Raw genomic sequence first — 20930 nt, 5'->3', positions numbered from 1 at the left:
GAAGTGAGAAGGCGATGGTATGATTACCTTGGATCGGATGGAACATCTTAAGGAATTAAAGGATAAAGTTGCCCTTTCTTCTCAGCGTAATCTCTGTCTCTATTAGCAAAGCTGCGGTTTGGCTTTATCGGATCCTGTATCTATGTTGATGGGATTCATTTCCTGTCCCTTTCGCAGAAGACTGAGTGGTTTGTGTCTGGCCTTTGGATTTTGATTTCGAAGCAAAATTCTGTCCTTAAAATCCTTAGCCCATCTTTGCAGCGTGACCAGTGTTGTGGGGTTGTGAGCCTGGGGCACCAGATCTTTACCCGCCTTTGCCTCTGGCATGGGGTCAGTTGGACATATATTGTATATCCTAGGGTAACGACTCTGGGAGATCATAGAATCACAGAAGGATTTGGGTTGGAAGGGACCTTCAAAGCCCACCCAGTCCAACCCCCCTGCAAGGAGCAGGGACATCTCCAACCAGATCAGGTTGCTCAGAGCCCCGTCCAACCTGGCCTGGAATGTATCTGGGGATGGGGCATCAACTTTGAGGCTTTATTATCTGAAAATCTCATTTTCCTGGGGGTGAGGAAGGTGCAGAAAAGCTTTGAAATATGGAGTGGATGCAACCAAATGCTCAGAAACAAGAAATGAAATAACTTTACGTAACTGAAAAAAAAAAAAATCAGTATCTTTAGGCCAGTAAAGGTTTGTTTGTTTGTTTGTTTTTTTTTATAAGTGAATACCAGAGCTGGCACTGAAAGCTTTTTGCCTTTATTCTGTCTCTATGCTTATGTTGACATGAGTGAAGAGCTCCTCCAGCAATTAGTGGACCAGGTTCTTCTCAAGCAGTTTGTTTTCAGGGAGATGTTGGCCTTCAGGTATTGTTTTCAACATTTATAGTGCACAACGCTGAAGGCTTCTGTGAGGAGTAATGCTGTTTTGGGAGATTCTGCATGCAGAGTGCGATGCATGCCAGAATGAATTGCTGCAACGGGCAGTCATGGGTCTTGTGGGGAGCAGGGCTTGTTCTTGGGCTGTGCTAAGGTAGGTTCACTCTTGTCCAGAGTCCCAGAGGCTAGGGGACCAAACCCAGAGACCTCTTCAAGGCTCTGTATTCCTTCTGAAATACAAAGCCAGAACATGGGTAGGACGCTAAGTTTTTGCTTTTCTGTTTAACTCTCCTGAACATGGATGCAAAGGATGTGTTGAAACTGAAGTGCTGTTGGACCTTCCCCAGCTATGCGTTGTGTGGCAGCGTGTGGGATTGTTTCCCCTTCCTGTAGAGGATGGGGATTTACCTTGCAGACGTAAAATGCGCTTTCCACTGCTCCATACGGAGTCACTGTTATTACATTGTCAGAGCAGCTGCAGACCGAATTCCTGGTCTTTCCAAGCTGTGTCTTTATTACTAATGCAAGAGTCTGTGCAGATTCAGCCTCGCCACCGCATTTTATGATAGCTCTGAAAATGGCTGAAACTCTCCTTGCAGATGCGCTGCCGTAGGGCTGCGTCCCAAGCCCTGGTGTTCCTCATCCTTAGTGTGAACATGAGGAAAGCTGGCGTAGCATTTCAGATAATCGCACAAACAATTGCTTCTCAAAAGATTGTATTAGATGGGAGTGGGTAAAACAGAGACTGCATTGTGCAAACCTTTCCCTATCCAAATAGTAGTCTGAAGTCACTGATTATTTCATGAGTCAAGATTGTTTAAAAAAGTATTTTACTGCTTCTCTGCCTTGTCTTTGTTTATCATTAACCTTCCATGCAACATGATAACCTTGATTTCCTCAGTCGGATAACTAGATACTGTTCTTTACCTTTTTTTTTTTTTTTATGGGTGTGTGGATGACTGACTGCAAACTTCAAATTTAATCTCTTACATGTGGATTTCCAAATTTAGAAAATTAGAAACCTAAACTTTGGTACTTGCTTTTTTGCCTCTATGTTTAAGACATAAGGAGTTATTTCCCTGCAAAATATTGTATATACGCAACTGTTACAGCGATGTTCAGATATAGCTGGTCTAAATTCCACTCGAGTCTGCATTCAGAACAAAATCCCTGTGTCTTGCCTAAGGTTTTCTGTTGGGTAAACATCTCTTACATGGGTAGAGAATGGATTGACAGCAGCCCTGAGGACAAGGACTTGGGTGTGCTGGTGGCTGAGAAGCTCAACACAAGCCAGCAATGCACACTTGCAGCCCAGAAAGCTAACAGCGCCCTGGGCTGCATCGAGTGTGGCCAGCAGGTCAAGGGAGGGGATTCTCCCCCTCTACTCCACTCTCCTGAGAACTCGCGTGCAGAGTGCCCTCACGTGCCCTCCCAGAAGAGGGCATGAAGATGATCAGAGGGCTGGAGCACCTCTCTTATGAGGCCAGGCTGAGAGAGCTGGGGCTGTTCAGTCTGGAGAAGAGGAGGCTCCGGGGAGACCTGATAGCGGTCTTCCAGTGCCTCAAGGGGGCTACAGGAAGGATGGGGAGAGACTGTTCAGCAGGGCCTGTTGTGGCAGAACAAGGGGTAATGGTTTTAAAACAGAGGGAGGTAGATTTAGATTAGATAGTAGGAAAAATGGAACACTGGCCCAGGTTGCCCAGAGAGGTGGTGGAAGCACCACCCCTGGAAACATTCCAGGCCAGGTTGGCCGGGGCTGTGAGCAACCTGATCTGGTTGGAGATGTCCCTGCTTCCGGCAGGGGGGTTGGACTGGATGGGCTTTAACGGTCCCTTCCAACCCAAACCATTCTGTGATTCTACATCTAGATCCGTCCAGAAGGAAGCACTAGGCACAGAGGCATTCAGGCCAGCTCAGTCTGCTATCTGGAAGCCTGTTCTGGTGTCTGGAAACGCACTCCTGTGTCTTGCAGTTGTTTCACTCAGCATGTCGAGGTGAAGAGATCCTTAGACTGGCATACCCCCATGAGGGCTGCCTTCAGAGGAGTGTGCTGAATTTGAGTCTGCTTTATTGCTTATGTCCATCTTGAATGGGATGAGATTCCACATGACAAGCAGGTACTCGTGTGCCTTCTGGAGGGTGGGGGAGAGGGATGGATGAAGCAGAGAAACTTGCAGATAAGGTGTGTTGCCAAGACTGACAAAGGCTTTTGCTTCCAGCCCTTGGTTTTGGTATTCCTCTACCACATTCAAGAAATAATTGAAGTCTAAGCATCTCCAGTTGTTTCTCTGTTTTTAATAGTGCTGTTCTGATGCCTGGCCCGTGTTGTAGAAACTTGTGTATCCAGATATGTTGCTCCTGGTGGAAGGTATTTTTTGGATGTACCTCTGTTCTTAGTTGAGAACTGTTCCCTTTTTGAATCTGAGCCAGGGTGACTCACCAGCTGTCCCCTTTTCTGATGGAAAGATGGAGAACAGAATGTTTTGGTCATTTGAAGCAGGCTTTCATATTGTGCATTCCTGGGATTCTTTTCTTTATTTTGGGAACAGACAGAACCATTCATCCCAGTATGAAAAAAATGCAGGAAGAATCTAGTGGAGATCTAGAAAATCCTTGTAATCTGCATCATCTTGGAAAAAGAAAAACAAGGAAAAAAGCAGAGCCGGTGGCCCCAGAGTATCCACAGGGGCAGATGGGTTTTTTTAGTGTCTGGAGAAAGTCATAGTTCCATGAAGTTATGTGAGAAGGCAAAGATTACAGCTTGTGCAGGTAATATAGGGAGCAGGAAAGATAAAATGGCTCGTGTTTCTTACACCACATGCAGTACCATATTTTTTCCTGTGCTTAGCATCTACTGCTGGAAACAGATTTTTCAGAAGAGCTCTGTTAGAGCCTGAGATGCTGAGGGTACAATACGGGCACTTGGAGCAAGTTATTATCTCTAATGGAGTAGGGGAGTGCCCTGTGGAGGTACTGGCCCATGTCCCGGGCTGAGGATCGCTCTGCAGCACAAAGGCTGCATCACTCAGTTGGATGGTCGTGTGGGACTTGGAAGGCTCAGGGCAGCGTTGCTCTGCGTGGTGAAGATGACCTAATGGTGTAACTCGGAAGAGCTCCATGCTCAGAGCTTCCTGAAAATCTGCTCACGTATTTTTATGTTGAAGTGGGGGAGAAACTAGTGACAGAGAAGGAATATCTGTCCCTAGCAGCAGGCATAGACTTCTTTAAAAGTGTCCCAGACATTTATTTTTATCTATGTATTTCTAACAAGCTGCATTTCCAGTAAAATTTTCTCAAATTCATCCTCATTTCCCTGTCTGATAAAGAGCGTGCAGATATACACGAGGGCAGTTGTCCCTGTTCCCTGGTTTTGGCCAGTCTGTAGCCCGTGGAGATGAGAATGACGCTTTAGAGATGACTCTCCTATGAACGGAGCGTGGCTGGGCACGCAGCGGGTGTCTGGGTGTGATGCAGGGTGGCACTTCAGAAGTTTTTGAATCTGGTGTGGAGCCCGCAGTGAGTATGACTGTGAACTGGTCTTGGTGACTGTATTTCTGGATAAAAGAAGCTATCTGTTCAGAGGGCAGCTTAATTAGCGGCCTGTGGAGTTCATTTGTTTTTCAGCATTAGCATGGCGAAAGCAAATGTGCCTGCAGAAAGGATTCTGGCAGAAGTCTTTATGCAGTGGGAATGCACTTCCTCTTCTCTCCCTCTGCGTAAAACTAAAATCCAGTCATCCTGAGAAGAAGCAGAGTATCACAATATCCTGTGACTTGTGTGGCCAGCTGATCTTCAGGGATAATGAGTAGTGGAGGGAGAAAGAACTGAAGTTCCCTGTCTCTTCATAGATGAGCAAAATAGAGGAACAGGCTGCATTCACTGTCTCCCTAAAGTTTATGTGGTTCTGGCTGTGAAGCAAGGGATGCAGAGACTCTCTTTAAAAAGTTTTTACAGTTTTTTTCAGGTCTCTTGTTATTCTTCTGGTACCCTTTCCTGCTTAAATTCTTCTCTGCTGCTGTTCTGTCCTTCCCCTGTGTCCTTTTATCCTCCCCCCATCCACATTCTTTGTTGTGTTTTAGCTGAAAGAACCAGCATCCCCAGCTTGTTTAATTGCAAGTACAGCATCAAACCCTGTAGCCATAAGGTGGGATCGAGTGATGAGTGTTTAGATGTAGGAGTAAGGGCGTATTGTGGAGAGAGCTAACTTTCAGGTTGAAGGTGATGGATATGGGATAAGATCGCTTGGTAAAGCGCAGAAGTGCTAGAAATCGAGTTGCTCTGTAAAATCAAAACTAGCCCTGGGCAAAACGTGTCATATGAGATGGAGTGGGTGGGAGAGAGATGTCTGATGACTTGGCAGATAGGAGGAACCAGGCTGATCAAAGTTTCTCACCTCCAGGTTCTGTTACTTGTCTCTGTATTTTATGCTAAATAGAGCTGGAAACCGCAGCCTCCTGTCCAGCTCTGTGACAGCACCTGGTTCTCGCTGGCTCTGTCACAGGAACGCTGCTTTCTCTCTTCCTTAACAAGAACTGCTTGCTCTTGTCCATTGTTCCTGCTGCTGGTGATGTGGTCTGAGCAACCTGCTTCTCTTAAACAGCCCTGACTTCTGTGTAAGCTAAATACGTCCCAGTTGGTGCTGTCTGCAGGCGCCTGAAGCCACCCTGTGTCTTGAACATCCTTTGTGGAGAGCATGGGGAAGAGAAGGGGTTTGATCCCTTGGGTTTTCAGTCAGGCTGTCTCTCCTGATCCCTCCTTTCTTTGTCTCTCTAAGCCAGTGTGGAATGACCGACTCCTATTGCTGAAACACTCCTTCATGTCTCAGATATCTGTGAGCCCTCAGGAATACAGTTTTTGGAATTGTCCTTGTGGTTTTTCTCCTCTGTGTCTGCTTGCAGCTTTCACTCGAGCCCTGCCAGCCCTCCCCTCACTGACCCAGCCTGTGTTGAAATCCTTACTCATGCCTTAATCACTTCCTGTCCCTGCTATTGCAGTTCCCCCCCCCCCCCCCCCCCGCCGCAGCATCTGTAAATCTTTGCTACATTAATTTTCCAGAGTGCCACTTGCAGCAGGCTGCCTCCTTCCTTGGCCCAGGAAGCCGGTCTGGGTGTCCCTGGCTGCGGGCTGGTCCTTGGTTTGCTCTCCCTGGCTCACTCTGCTGCCAGCTTCTTCCCTCTGCATCCCCACCTGCTCAGTCAGCCAGCCTTAGCTTCCTTTTGACTGATAGTCTCAATTTTTGGTTGTTTTTCTTTATCCATTAGGAATGTTTTTGTTTGTTTTTTTTTTTTAAAGCAACTTAGTAATTTCCTTTATTTTTCTTTTCTTCTCATAAGACTTTTTGCTTGAGGAGTTACGTGCTTGTTAATGCAACATGCTTGCAAGGAATTTGGAGGTTTTATTCCGTTTGCCTGCCAGGAAGGGAATGGCATGGAGAAGAGTTATGTGACCTCACTAATGAGTAGTTAGTAGAGTCATGCTTAGATTTTTTGGAAAGTTTTTTTCAGTGTTAGTGCAGATCCATGGAGTCGGATGCCCTTTTTCTGTAATGAGGTTTTGTATTTGTTCTTAACGAAGGGAGCTGAAAAGCCCCATCTTGGACTACTCCTCCTGCAAATTGGGAGAGGCTGCCCTGAAGTCTGGTGGAAACGGGGACCACGCACCAAAGCTGTCATACTGAGAGTTGTTAGTGTGCCTTTGGTAAGTGCTTTCACAGAGCAGCAGAACTGGGTCTTGGCTGATGCACGAGCTGAGGCTTTAGAATTTAAAGCCAGTCCATGATTCTAGTCACTTAAATCCCAAATAGAATTAAAATTTTCATTTGGTGGTTCTGGTAGACTTCAGCTTTGGTACAGAACTCCAGGGTTAAAGTGAGACTGCAAGATTGGGGGAAAGAATGTAACGTTAAGATAGGAGATGAAGGCAATGAGCACCCTTGTTTTACAGGAGAAGAAATGAAAGATCCTGACCCTCTTAGGGAAGCAAGGAGGGAACTGGGCACTGCTTTCTGGGAGCCTATTTGGTGCTCTCCCACTTTTTCTCCGTCTGATTTCTTTGTGCTCTTCCCTCCCAGGTCTGTGACAATGGAAGAAGAGGTCTGTCATGGAGAAGCCTGAACGGTGATACCAGGACAGCTCTTTGAGGCACTGGCAATACGAGCCTGAGGTACAGGAGACAGCAAACATGCTGAAGCCAAGCGGACTTAAAATCCCCGGCAGGGCTGGAAAGCACTCCAGCCCGGTGGGACGGGCATCAGGGACCGCTGCAGCTGCTGTCACCACTGGTTCGAAAGAAGGTAAGGACGTGATTCAGCAGGGGCATGAGCTGACCCAGGTGATCTCCTGGCTTGAAGGTGAATGCCTAGGGGTGCCAGTGTTCATTAGGACGTGAAATTCCCAGTCTGTACGTGGGTTGATCATGAACATGGATCAAAACAAGTGTAGTGGGATGAGTAAATGGCCTCCCTCTCCCAAGTAATGCACAAAGCAGGCAGGTTGTGGAGTGAGTGGGAGCCAGATGGATCCCCTGTTGTTTAGGGCTGACAGAGAGAGGTGCTGCCTACTGTCCTGCTTGTTTGCGTATGCGTACCTGTACAGGCACTAACACTTGAAGAGCTGGTAATAATTAGGCAGATGGAAACCTCGCCCATGACCACCTCGAATGCTGTCCTATAGCCTTTGTTTCTGGCCTGTGATAATGCAAGAGTAAGAACTCTATGCTTATGGTGGTTTGTCCTGTGCTTATTACCTCAAATTAGTGCCTTTGAATAGAATAATCTGAAGCACTGCAATTTGAATAATACCTTACCTAGACACACATACACACACTTTACTGGCTGATCTATATCCAGTGTATATGTAAGCTATACAGACTGCCATTATGCAGTGTAATTAACACTTCAAAAGCACTTGAGGTGTATTTTGCTTGAGACTCATTTTTCTGGCTGCTTTGACTGCTGGGTTGTTTTTCTATTTGATATAATCTAGCAAATATTCAAGGTGCAAGTTTTCTATGTAAAGTTTTTTGTTTCATTTGGGTAAAAAAGGCTTTCCTCTTGGTTCTGGAGAAAGCATCAGAATGAGGTTTATCCTGTCAATCACTTGCACGTTCAGTATATTACACTTCCCTTTTGAGAACGTCACTGGCTGCTTCTTCAGATCTGCCAACATCTTGTCCTGTAATAATTCAGGCCACTGCCCACGTGCCTGGTGACTTTGCTGTACGTTTCAGTCCCAAAAGTACCTAGCGTTTGGCAGAAGCAGGAAAGCCTTGCACCTGTTGGGCAATGTTTCTAATCTAGGGGAGAATATTGGACAAACTTGCTTTAGCACACTGTGACAAATTAGTCTGTGATAATGATACTGCAAAAATGAGGGTCACCAGACTGCTGTCTCTTGTGAGAGTAATGCAGAAGTGTTATTTAAACAAAACAAGCAAAAAAAAACCAACCCATCTCTGAAGTTTCTGTTGTACTGGGGCACATGTCCTTGTCCCATTAACATCCTCCTATAAGAGGGTGGTTCAGGCACGACCTCTGTGCAGGACTTCCATGCAAAGACCACGCTTGCTGCTGGGTGACCCTGGCTCTGCTCTGTTATTCCGTGTCAGGGCTCTGCTTTTCTCACAGGTTTCTTCAGCTGAGCTTTCTCTTCTTTCAGTGGCTGGTAGTGTATATACCATCTCTCCCACCCTGTAAGTTCTTTCCTTGAACAGTATTGTAAAAGCCATAATTTTCACTTGCTTTTTTGCACATGTGAAAGGTCTTGTTTAAGAGGCCAGTCACTGCGTGAGATCATGGGCTGAATTCCAGATTTTTTGGTGTGATACGGCATTTTAGGGAGTGGAGAGGCACTGCTCTTCCTCGGCTGAGGACTTGACCCTAGATGTAGAGAATAACTTTTGGATCGAACCCTTCTGTATTTCAGTGCTTTTTAATATCAGAGTAGTTTCTTAATTCAGTATACGAATCAAAGATAATAAAAGCCTCTATGTATCTGTTTGCTAGAGGGAAGTGCAAGTTGACAAAGGAAATTCTTATGATAAGGTTTATAGGTTTGGCTGTTTGTTTTGAAGTTATCCCCCGGACTCATTTCTCTTTCCCTCTTGTTTCTTCTAGCACCTAGCTGTGATTCAGAAATGAACTTGAAGGATGCCAGTGAAGTGATTATTTAGCTACCAATTGTGAATCTCTCAAGGTGCTTTGTGCTGAATTTATAATTGCAGCGTGGCCTGGAGTTATTTTCAGTTGATTTTTTTATTGCTTAAAAAAAACAAACCCAAAATGAGGGAAAAGATCCTACGCCTGTCTTCCCCTCAGAAGCTTTGCAGTGAGGTGTCTCAGCAAACACAGCGCATGCATTGCGGTGAAAGAGTTGATGGTCAGCACCGGGGTCCCATGCAGCCTTTCAGCTGAATGCAGGGCTTGTTTGCTGGAGCTGCTTTGTGCCTCGTTCAGCTACAGCCATCCATCACTGTGACAGATGTGCAGCAGAGCTGGCTGAGCACGGGCAGACTCTGCGCCAACCTGAGTTTGCCTGAAAGGCTCTAAAAGGAGTGTTGTTCCTGGAAAAATGTGTGTATGGAGAAGGGGAGAAGTCTCGGGATGGTGGGTTGGTACTGTGCAATCACTGTGCTGTGAGCTGTGCTGCTGCTCCTCTTCCTCTCAGGGTGGTGCAGGGGGCTTAGCAGGAGTTGTGGAGCTGTCAGAGCAGAGCTCGAAGCCGTTCCTACCTGGAAGGTGAGCACAGTGCACAAGGGGGCTGCTTACCCACCGTGTGCTCAGTGAATGGCTGCGATAGTGCTTGTAGTGTCAGCTTTGGTGTCATTTCGACCATCATCTTCTTGCTCTGTCCCCTGCACAAGAGCTACTGCTGTGTCTGTGCATGGCCTGTACCTCCTTTTCTTCCAAGTATCTCCAAATGCCTGGCCAGCCCTTCGCTATCTCCTGCTCATCTCCTTTTCGATGACGATCTGAAGTGGTGAGCGAAGTGTGCATCCCAAAATCTGTCAGCTTGCCTGTGTGCCTCTCTGAGAGTGGGGCCCAGCTGCAGCACAGGCAGGCAGGAGATTCAGCCTCTGGTGCAGAGACTCCAAGAGAAAATGTTCTTTTTTTTTTTTTTTTTTTTTCCTATCGAAGTGGTTTCTATTTCAGAGCCAAGTGTCCACATCACTAAAATCCTAACCACAGCAGACACTGACCGTAAACTTTGAGGATACCTGCAGCCAAAGGATGTGGGGGTAGATGGTGCTGGAGACTGGATTTCGTCACCTTTCTGGGGACTAATCAGACCTGGGACACAGGAGGATGATGGAGCTTTGCCCCATTCTCACTCTTCTCTCTTGCTGACCTGCATCACTCAGCCTCTGCCCTCTGAGTGCGTCACTGCTGGTACTTCATGGCAGTACTAATACCCAGCTTTCTCAAGAGAAATAACTGTGTGCCAGCCTGAGGGCTGTTAGACCCGGTACTGCTTCCCTCAGTGTCGCAGCACTGGAGCCTTTCTAATGTACAGAGGGACAATGGCAGAGATGGAGAGGCTGAAAAGAATTTTCTTTTGTGCATTTGATGTGAATGCTGCAAAGGGCTTCTGGGAGACTGGCGGGGTTTGCCTGACTCCAGGGGGATCTGAGAGTCCTGGATTTTTCTGAGCTCATGCATTGCCTCCCCGCTTACCTGCCTCTTGCCAGAAACACCAAAAGGGACTTTTCCTGTTCCTTAGGCATTTAGTGAACCACCTGAGCCCTGCAGTGTGATGGAAGAAAACCAGTGTGGTTTGGATTACAAAATACAGAGCTGCAACATTGCTCTCTTTGAATTTGCTATCTTGGGGGCAGACAGAAATCTCAAAACCTTGAAATATAGTTGCAAATGAAAACCATAAATCTATTAAACAGCAGAATTAAATTGTAACAATGTACAGTCTGTGGGATCTGAGCTGTCTCTTGGCTGCGGTAGCCTGGGCCTGGCTCAGAAAGACAGCACGTTTGGGTTATATCTTCCGGATCGGATGTCAAAAGAAGGTGCTTCTTCTCCAGTTGCGTCTGAGTTGTTGGAAAGCCATTAGATACAAATAAATTTTGGAAAGCTCCACACTTTGTTCCTCCGGTCTTCCCATAAACTGATCAGTCTTGCCCGCAAAAGTGCAAGGAGATGTGCTTTCCTTAATTCTTAGGCTGGAATACACAAAGGTGTTTTGATTTCTTCCTTCTTTTTTTCCCCGCACACTCTGTTCATATTCTTTTGTAGCAAGTCAAATGTTTCTTACCCTTCTCTCATCTCTCTTCCTTTCCCAGGCAGTGGGAATGAACCTTGTTAAACATTTCCATGTGTTCTTGACAGCTCACATCTCGCGTAACAAAGCAGAGGACTGATTCAGGTTTAAGGTGCTGGGTGTGCACGTATTTCACAACTCATGGCTGTACGTTTCCATAGAGACCATATGTGATATCGTGTCCTGGACAAACTGGCTCGGTGCATCCAAGTTATTGTTCCATAAAACTTACTCAGAGCCCCTGTTTTCCTACCAGCTCATGGAGTAACCTCTTTGAACTTCCCTGGAGTGGAGGCTTATTTTGTCTCCTACTGGAGCTGGCACTTCCAAAGACCCATGGGGTGTAAGGGCTTTTTGTGCTGGTATTTTGCGTTAGGTGCATTGGCTTCTCGTGTGTGTGTGATTTTTTTTTTTTTTTTTTTTTTTGTGGAAGAGAGCTGAAATGGTCACTTCCACTGAAAGTCAGTGGGGGACTGGCACCTGACATGGATTCTTGGAAAACACTAGCCTTGATGAGTGGTGTCCACACTGATTATCCCCATCCCTTCTCTCCCATAAAACTGGAACAATGGAAAAAGTAAGTTCTGCTGCTTTGTGGTAACTATTTTTGCTAAAAACAGACTGAAAATTCATCTCTTGCTGTCTCGGGAGAGGATTTCCCACAAATGCGTTGGCTTATTTCCCATGCTTCAAGTGAAGAAAGTTACTGCTCTCAACCCCGCGTGCAAGAGGGGTTTCTGTGCAAAAGACTGGTCATTGGTAAAGGGGTCAATATAACGTTTGGATTTCTCTTTACTCAGAAAGCTCATATGTCTCGGGTTTTTTTTTTCCACTCCCTCCCTCCTGGAAAAGCCTGCTTCTGCCTGGAGTTGCAGGATGGTGAGAGAATGGAAGCTGTGATGAATGGGTCCACACAGCCCTCCCAGCTGGCAGAACAGGTGAAAGCCGATGGGAAGGGGAGGCGTTCACATTTCAGTGTGGTTTTTGTCTGCTCAGAGCAGCATTGGAGTAATTTGGTTAGAGGAGAAAGTCTTGCCTTTCATACTGCATTTTGCTGTCAGCTGGCTCTGCGTTCGTTTACAGTGCTTTTTATGGCTCTTAAATCTCTTATTCAATTAAAGAATTCTAGCAAAAGGGGGAGGAAAAAAAAGAAAACTAGTATTTACAGGTAGAGCTGGGCAACACTGGGACTTCAGCACTGGGACTTGGCACTGAAGGCAGAAAAGCCCAAACCTATTACATATTTTTGTGAGATTTAAATGCATCCAGTCTGCACCCAGCCTAGATGTTGAATTTTACAGATGGATCCTGCCTTTCTGAATGGGCAGGTGCAAGTATCTGTGACCTGAATATTATATTTAGGGATGGCTATGATCATTAGAACTGTTTTTCAGAGAGTGCCCAGTTTTATTGCCAAAACCTATTCTTTGATAGCTGAACTATACAGCATCCCAGGAGCCTGGGAATGCCTTCTCATTTTTGTATAGGTGTACAGACGCTATTTTTGATGAAAAATAAATGCTCAGAACTATTAATATTTGCTGGCATAGTGTCTGCCTTTGTAAACACTGTATGATGCTTTTGTTCACCAAAAATAAAAGTGAAGTGGACTGAAGCATTCACAGGGCTGTTAAATGACTGGCTTTATAGAGTAATTAAACAGTGTGTTGTAATGAGGGTTTTATAAGCGTGAGCTTTGCTAGTTCCTGGGGTAGTTAGTTGTGCTGGGTTTCTGGCTGCTAACCAGCTGAGGCTGGTTACATCTCCAGGGATAGTCACTGCTGTGCTGAGGGATGAGCCTTGCGTTGTTCGGGCAGCAGCTGGGATGAGTTTGCTGGGTGCAATCTGAGTTTGCGTTAGGTGGGATGTGTGGTCAGAGCTGTGGGGTCTTCAGAGCTGTCACTCCAACCTGAATGTGATCAATCACTCCTAGCATTGGAAAATGAGTAGAGGCAGCAGTGGGTCAAACAGACTGGACTCTGTGGGTTATATCCCAGGTCACCTTTTGCAATTGAAGGAGGCTTCCTGTAGAAGTTGTGGCATCATCTTTTTATGAGGGTCGAATCTGCTTTTGAGTCTCCAAGACGTGTGTGGGGAGTTAGCTTTGTTTTCTGATTGGTTTTCTAGAAATGCCGTTGTCTTCTGGCACTGCTTCTGGTTTCAGAGACTCCGCGATTCCTTATGGAAAAGTCTCTTCACATACATCTCGGCCTCATCGTTAATGAGCTAAACCTGCATTAATTCTGCTGCAAGAGTCTAAATCTCACTGCCGCCTTAGCTCCTCTATAGGATTAGTGCCTTGCTCTTACCTTTCTCGGAGGTAATGAGAAATCTTCATTCCTTTTTATTTATCTGCAGCAGGATTAACAGCAGCATCTTGGTTAATTAGCTTGGGAGTCAGCTGCTCACCCCTCAACTTTCTCAGGATTTTGTTGCAGTAAACTGGCTGCATGCATAGCAATAAGAAGTGATTTCTGTTGCCTCTAGGATTATTTTGCAGTAAAAGAGGGAGAGAAGGTGTCCTTTGTGCCTTGGTAATGAGAGGCAGGTTATTCTCAGGTAGTTGCTGGTGGTTTGGCATTGTCTTAACACAGGTTTTTTTTCATTAAGCTGCAAGAAAGAGTGTTGAGTCTGCCCAGTTTTGTATCAATCTGTTAATTCTCATTCCTGAATAAATACGCAAGATGCTAAACTATGGTTTTGTCTGAAAGAAGAGAAATGGGGTTGTAGTGTCCGGAGCAGCTAATTGACTGGCACAGACGTAGGGGGCTAATTCTTGTCTATTCAAAGGCTTTGTGGCTCTTGATTAATATTAACTTGGGATGTTGTGCACTGGCAAATGGAGAGAAAAGACCCCACATTGTGAGGCCAGAGGCTGCTGTTATTTCTAGCAAACACTTGGTTTTGCTGTGTTGCTTCAGGACTTACGGAGTGATCGGTATTGTCAGCTCTCCTCTGAGTGCTGTCCTCAGTTAAATCCCTGCTGCAAGCTCAAATCATTGCTGGAAATGAGTCACTGGTGTCTGTGAAGTTTGATTAGATCTTGCTTTATCTTAACAGGTCTGTGTACACAGCATCTGCAGGTCCTAGGGGAACTGGGAGATGCCAAGGAGCGTGTTTTAAGATCAAATGCCTTTGACTACTACAGTATCAGCAGATTATCTATCAATTAGTAATAACAACCAGAGTATCCACGTACACACAGGCAGTCATCTGTTCTAGAAGTTATCAGATATCTGAAAGAAAACAAAAGAGTGCATTTTCAAGGGTTGCACAGGAAAATCTGCAAATGAGAGTCTGAGAGTTGCTGGTTTGCTGCTTTAGGATTGATGCGCAGCTCAAATGGAGAAGCGAGGCTGGCAGAGGAATGCTGGTGGCTGATGGTCAGCGCAGCTGAGATGTAGGAGCCACGACAGCCACCAGAGAAGCTTTGAGTGATCGTTAGAGCCTGAGTGTGTTTGTTCACCACTACTGAGGGGTGACTGAAGTGCCCTTCGCATAGGTCACGTGGCACTGTATAAATCCACTCGCTCACGGACGTTGACGCTCTCGTGAGACCCTGCATATTTCCTTCTAATCCCCGCTGCCTATCCAGAAGCCAAATGTTTTCTGGCGCGCCTGTGGACCAATTGTTTGACTATTAGCATGGGACTTGTATGCAGCTCACATGTCCCTTTCATGAGCCACTCTGAAATAGGTTTTGTACTGAGTTTTCTTGGGGGAATTTGGTGGTGGTGCCCCTCCCCCATTCTGCTCTCTCTCTTGAATTGGGAAAGGACCTTTGGCAGCATTCCTCTCCAAAGGAGAAGTGGTTTGACGCATTGCAAGCAACATAAAAACCAACATTGAATCAATCTTGATTTAATCAGCTTTACAGGTGACATCTAGAGACAACTGGGAGTCTGATTTTAATTGTCTTAATCATTAGATGTAGTTAATCCTTAGTATTCAGCGCACTCGTAGAATGAGATGCGAGCGCACAGTGCAGGCATATGGAGGGCAGACGCCCTCCTGCTCGCTCTCTCTGTAACTCCTCACAGAACAGCAGGGAAAGAAAATCTGCTTCCCACAGATGTTCAGCTCATGGTGGTTTGAATATAATGAACCAAATCCTATTCAGCTAGGCTGGTGTAAGTCTGCAGTAACATCACTACGCTTGTAGCTTGTGGTTACACCGATCGGAGTAAGGGTGCAGCTTTGGGGCAGAATCTGCTCCTGTATGTTCTGCCTCAAACAATTGAACTAATCCTGCAGAGCAGATTAATTATTAGAGGCCTGAGCCAATATTCATTGAAATCAAAGGAGAGATTCCCTTTGGCATAGATGGATTTGGGATGAGAATCCGTAGGATTACAGTGGTGTCAGACTGTTGCTATTGGCTATTGACCAGATTTAACCATCGCACGCTGACCCTGCATGTCAGCATCCTCCTTGCAAGTTAAATTGGATGAATTGATCTCCACAGAAGTGTTAAAATATTTAGAATACAGATATTTTTCTGGTTTTTTTTGGGTCCAGTAGGATATTTACTTAGTTTTTTGTAAAGATCCCCTTGAAAGAAATAAATTGTTTTCTATGCAGTAGTGAGATCTGTAAGAAAACTCCATGTCGTGCAATATTCACTATAAAAAAAACATTAAGAATTGTCAAAATTGGACTGTCTGTGACTTCAGCAACTCCATTCAGAACACAGTTGGGGTCTCTCCACTACAAAATGTGACTGTTTCAGCAATGCTGTCTTCCAGCACAACAAATGTGTCCTGTGTGCCACACCTGGGCTGTGGATTGCCCGGAGGATGCGGCAGAGTGCTTTGCTCACGTGGACTCACTTACAGAATTCTTTCAGAAAGGAAATACCTGTGCGTGGGGATTTTAAATGGTGGCAGAGGACGGCAGTGATTAACTTTGCCATGTGTAGCTCTTCAAAACCAGACCTACACTGAGAATTGAGGGATGAATTTGCGTGATCTAGCGCACTGCCAGTGCTGTGATTTGCAGGGCAGCGTTACACAGAAGTGAACCGCTGGTGCGGGAGTGTTCCCAAGCTGCTTTGTGAATTCCTACCGAGCACGAGCTGCAAGTCATTCTCACTTTCTGTAATTATAAGCCAGCTACATGTGTATGAAATGTTTCTGTTTAGACACTCCAAGTGCTTCACCACCACCACCTCTGAAACCTGGGGCTGTCAGGTAGGTCAGTATTATCTGTATTTTATGCACAAGACAGGAGAGCTAGGTCTTGCCTGTGTCATCCTGTGAGTCAGAGGTGAAAGTGAAATAGTTATCCTGGCCAGCAGGTTTTCCTGGCCTTTTGCCCTCCCAGTCCTGACACCAGCAACAGCAGCTTCCTTCTATGGTGCTGCTTCCCGTAGACCTTTTCATTGACTGAAGTACTGCCTCTAAGCATTTAGTGCATTTGTAATTTGGCTGGGGATACGCACGTTGATGCTGTGCTTATCTTGTTTCACGCATAAACACGTACAGAGTTCAGGATTCACATTCCCTGAAGATGACAGGAGCCTTATATATTGCGATATAATTTATTTCACAGAATTGCTTATTGCAAAATATTCTATTTGGAGGTATTTGCTCAAAAAAAAAACCAACCCAAACTTCCAGGAATTAAAAGCGTTTGAAGACTTTGAACACAACCTTTCAGATAAAGGTGGTATGATGTTGAGAAAATCCTGACACCAAAAAAAAGGATTTGGGTACTTCATCCTCACTGACTGCTGCCCTGGCCAGGTGTGTTCAGAGGATAAATGCACAAAACCGATCATCTAACGAGGTTCTGAAGAAGCAGCGTAAGAGAGGGGGTCAGTTCACGTGTGGATGTTTATAACCAGTGAAATGTACTGGAATTGGGAGCATACTGTGCGCTCGAGGGTAGTCAGGGTGCTTAGTAGGGCTGTGCACTGAGATTTTGTACAGCTCAGCTGGTCAACTCCCCCGGCTTTGCCCATGATCTCTCACTTCTCATTATGGATTTTTGCTTTTCCCCTGCCCACTGCTTCTCACTTTACCCACCGTCACCTCTGGAAGGGTATAAATCATCATTTCTCGGGATCCCTGAGACATACAGCTGTTGGGTTTGAGGTACCTGCTGTGGATTTGTACGTTCATATCACAGCTCAGAGTTTTTAGGGTCAGATCCAGATCATGGTCATGATTTTATTTATTTTTTTTTTTTCTCAGAAAAAAAAAAGTCTGCTGCAAATAGTGCCTGTTCGTGTACAGATCATTGCCTTTTGAATTGGATATTTAGCTTTTTAAGGCAGATCTTTGGAATGAAGTAGATGATTCAGGGTTAATCTGCTCTCAAATATCCTCTTTATTGGATTAGGCAAAACAAAACCAGCCCAACAAACTACATTCTGCATAGCATGGATCTGTGTACAATCAGTCTATTGTGTGACCTTCGCGGGAGATGTACAGTCTGCGCGATCTGTGCATGGATCTATGGCTGCAAAAATAAATGGCTGGTGAAGTAATGAATCAAAGCTGTGTTTCAGCACAGTGCAGCCCTGGGTTGTGCACAAGTTTGCTTGGCAATTGAGAGATGTTGGTTTTTACCTCTCCTACAGTTCCCCTGGGATCCTGGGGATGCTGCAGATGGCTCCTAAAGCGTCCCTCTTTCCAGCAAGTCGGATGGCTGATTCAGAGGGATGGTACAATTGTATTGCTGCCGTGTTTCTATTGAGAAGGAAAAAAAACCTACATACAAGGCAGAAAGCATGGTGCTTGCCTTTCTGCTGGTACCACCCCAGAACAAGCCTCTCTCAGCATGCTGATAACAAGCTAACCATGCATCCTCCTACCTCCGTTATTACGTGTCAGGTGTTAAATTTTTGTACTTTTTCCCTCCAGAAGAGCTGCAGACAGAGCATGAGAAAGTACCTTTCACGGCTGCAGGCTGTGAGCTCTTGCAAAGAGCAATCACTGTGAATATTAGCCCAACTTCTGCCAGAGGGAAGCAGAGAAAAATATTATTGGAAACTCAGAGAAAAGCTTGTGCTTGTACCTAGGAAATGTTTCTGAGGTTGAGCAGGTAGAAAGGAGAAGTTGTCACAAGTTGAGAGAAAGAGTAGGGAAGATCTTACTCATGGGGTCTATTGCTCCATCTCTAGCCCTTCACATGGGAAGACCTTCCAGGTGCCAGCAGAGCCCTCACTGCCTGAGCTTGCAACTTCCAGCCGTGCAAATGCTCCCCTGGCTTGAATTAAAGGATGCTTTAAGCTTGAGCTGGGAGCATGAGGCCTCTGAAGTGCTGCTGGTCCAGAGGTGCCAGCGCAGCAGGAGCAGGGTATGAAGGGCATGGCTCATCAGCTGTCATACCAGGCAAAACCCTGCATTACGGTAGGGATATCTGACTTGAATGGGGCAACCGGATCATCTGAGGAGGTAAGAGAGGGTTGTAATGCTTGTTATGTGGCTGGAGTAAGTACTATGGCCAAAGGCAGTCTGTGCCACAGTCAGAGTCAAACTAGGCTCTCTCGTGGTCGTTCAACCTTCCTTTCCCTTGGGTTGTTAGAGGTACGGCCACTCTGCTTGCACGTGGCTGCTCAGGTTATGTCCAGTGAGTCAATATCATGAGTTACACACCCAGAGCAACTTCTCCTGCATCACATTCCCTGTACAGGCTCTTGTTCTTGGAGCTGCTGATCCCCTGGTCTGGCTCCAGTCTGATCATAAAGTAATAATTACTCTCTCCTGATGGACCAAGCCAGGCTTTTTTTTTGGTACCTTCTCTTCTACATTTTACTGGTAGTGAGCTAATTTCATCGTTTCCGAGTGAATAAGTCAGTGGCCTTCCTGCGTGCACCTGCTTGAGCAATGCGCTGCTGGGCTGCTCATCTCTTTCAGTTAGTGCCCAGCTTGTTAGGAACGGCATCAGAGTCCATCCGAGTGGGTTTTATGTGGGAGTGATGCCTGAGCAAAAATCCTACACTTAAAAAGGCTGTGAAATTCCAAAACCCTGCTGCTTGATTGCTTTTCTGGTGGACAGAAAGCACTATGCTTTGCGTGGCTGCCCTTTACAAATGTTTGGTACTCAAGAAAAATTTCTGCAGTTCAGAAGGTGTCCTGAGCCTGCTCTTCTCTCTGTGCCAGTGCTCTGCCTGGGAAATCGTTTATAAATGTCTCATTAAAGACCTGTGTCTGCCTCCTTTTTCTTTCTTTTTGTCATCGGATCAGCTCACTGGGAGCAGCTGTCTTCACTTCCGTAATAGCAGCCCTGAAACCACGCTTGTGCCTGCACATTCCCACGGCCTAAGAAACCGTGGACAACTGTGCACCCGGACTTGCAGACATGGCGGGCTTAGACCGAGCTGGTTCCCAAGATTTTCTGTGCTTCTTTGAAAAGAAAATGCTCTAAGTTAGCTTTGTGCTACATTTAAAAAGAAGCTGGAGACGCATGCGGGCACATGCTGGTGATTGGAGGGGAGGCTGCGTTACGCAGCGCGGCGCTTGGGCTGCTGGAAGGAGGCTCGCCGTCCGGGGTAGGAGACATCCCTGTGAGTGTATCTCCCCCAGTTGGTGTTCTTGCTCTTGAGACTGTCTCACAGCTTACCACTGTGCTGGGCCACCCCAGGCTGTTTTCTAACCTCCTTTCTGTCCTCTGGTCTGGGCAAGGTAAACCAGTTTGGATATGGGGCTGGGGGGACGTAATTTCTGAATATTGACAGCTAAGAGCTTGTTTAAATGGAAAAATATATCCACTAGCTAGAATAAACTATGGTGAGTAAAATAAATAATGCTTCCAAGTGGAGTATTCTCTAGCTGAAGTGATTTTATTTATTTACGGAAGAATGAAGCCTGTGTGATTCCATAATACACCAGAGGTTACTTGAGCGTAGTCCTAGTTTTCTGAACGTATCTGTGACTTATTTATAGAGACTGGGGGTGGTACAAGCTGGGGAGAAAGGCATGAGTGGTCCATTCTTTTTGTCAAACCTGAAACGCGCTTAAAATGGTGGGATTTTTTTTTTCATTATTTTCTGGGAAAATGAGGTGCTGCTCCAGAGATGTGATAGATGGGCCCTGTTTTCAGGCTAGAAAATGTTGAATCGCCTATTGAAACATGATTGTTGAAAGAATATACTTATGGTTTTAAAAATAATAATAATGTAAAAATTAAGACTGTAATCTTGAGATGAATAGATCCATCCATATGCTGCAAGTTAATACCTCAGTGAAAGAAATCTTGCTCATTTTCTCTAGTCACTCGCCTCTCCAGTGCCCTGTGCTGCCAAAACCCGCTTTGCGTATTTTGTTGAATAACATTGTTTATTTGAAAAACTTAAAATGCTCACACATAACACATCTTTGCTGTTTGTTTCTTTTAAGAATTCTATTGGATCTGATCTAGCATAGCTGGTAAACTCCAGGGTCCTCCATCCTTCCCGTCTCCAGCGGGCACCAAGAATGCACGTCTCGCCTGTGGCAGAGCAGATTTCGTACCAGCCAGCCTCTTGAAAGAGACCTTTATAAGGAAGCCTTTGTTTGGTACATCTGTCTGGGGTTCAGTGCCCTTCCCAGCTGCTCTTGTGAAGACAAATATCTGCCTCAATGGGCATCTCCTTGCATTCAGCGCAAAGCAACTTTGCAGTGGTTCTCACTTGCTTTTGTTCACTCATTCATAATTCTTCAGTTTCTTATTGTCCTCTTTTCCTTCTTACCTAGAAAGAAATTTGTGATGAGCATTTCTCCTCTCTTCAAAGGAGCCAGAGCCAGTGATGCCGAGGTTGTATCGGATCTTAGGATCCACGCCGTGGGAGTTATTCCAG

The 20930-nt window shown here is 45.7% G+C and overlaps 1 protein-coding gene across 2 annotated transcripts in view; it reads left to right on the top strand.

Annotated features, from left to right (window-relative positions):
- Positions 1 to 20930, top strand: part of CLIP2 (CAP-Gly domain containing linker protein 2) — a 79434-nt gene that overhangs the window by 9653 nt on the left and 48851 nt on the right. For both annotated transcript variants that reach the window (XM_086763039.1, XM_086763038.1), the window contains exon 2: positions 6949 to 7170. In XM_086763039.1, coding sequence (XP_086619165.1) covers positions 7059 to 7170 — 112 coding nt within the window. In that variant the 5' untranslated portion in view covers positions 6949 to 7058. The remainder of the gene's footprint in view (positions 1 to 6948; positions 7171 to 20930) is intronic.

This window comes from Chlamydotis macqueenii, chromosome 19 (assembly GCF_036417535.1).
Source record: "Chlamydotis macqueenii isolate bChlMac1 chromosome 19, bChlMac1.mat, whole genome shotgun sequence".
Lineage (NCBI taxonomy): Eukaryota > Metazoa > Chordata > Aves > Otidiformes > Otididae > Chlamydotis > Chlamydotis macqueenii.
The sequence above is the reverse complement of the archived record's forward strand: the minus strand, read 5'-3'. Positions and strand labels throughout refer to the sequence as shown.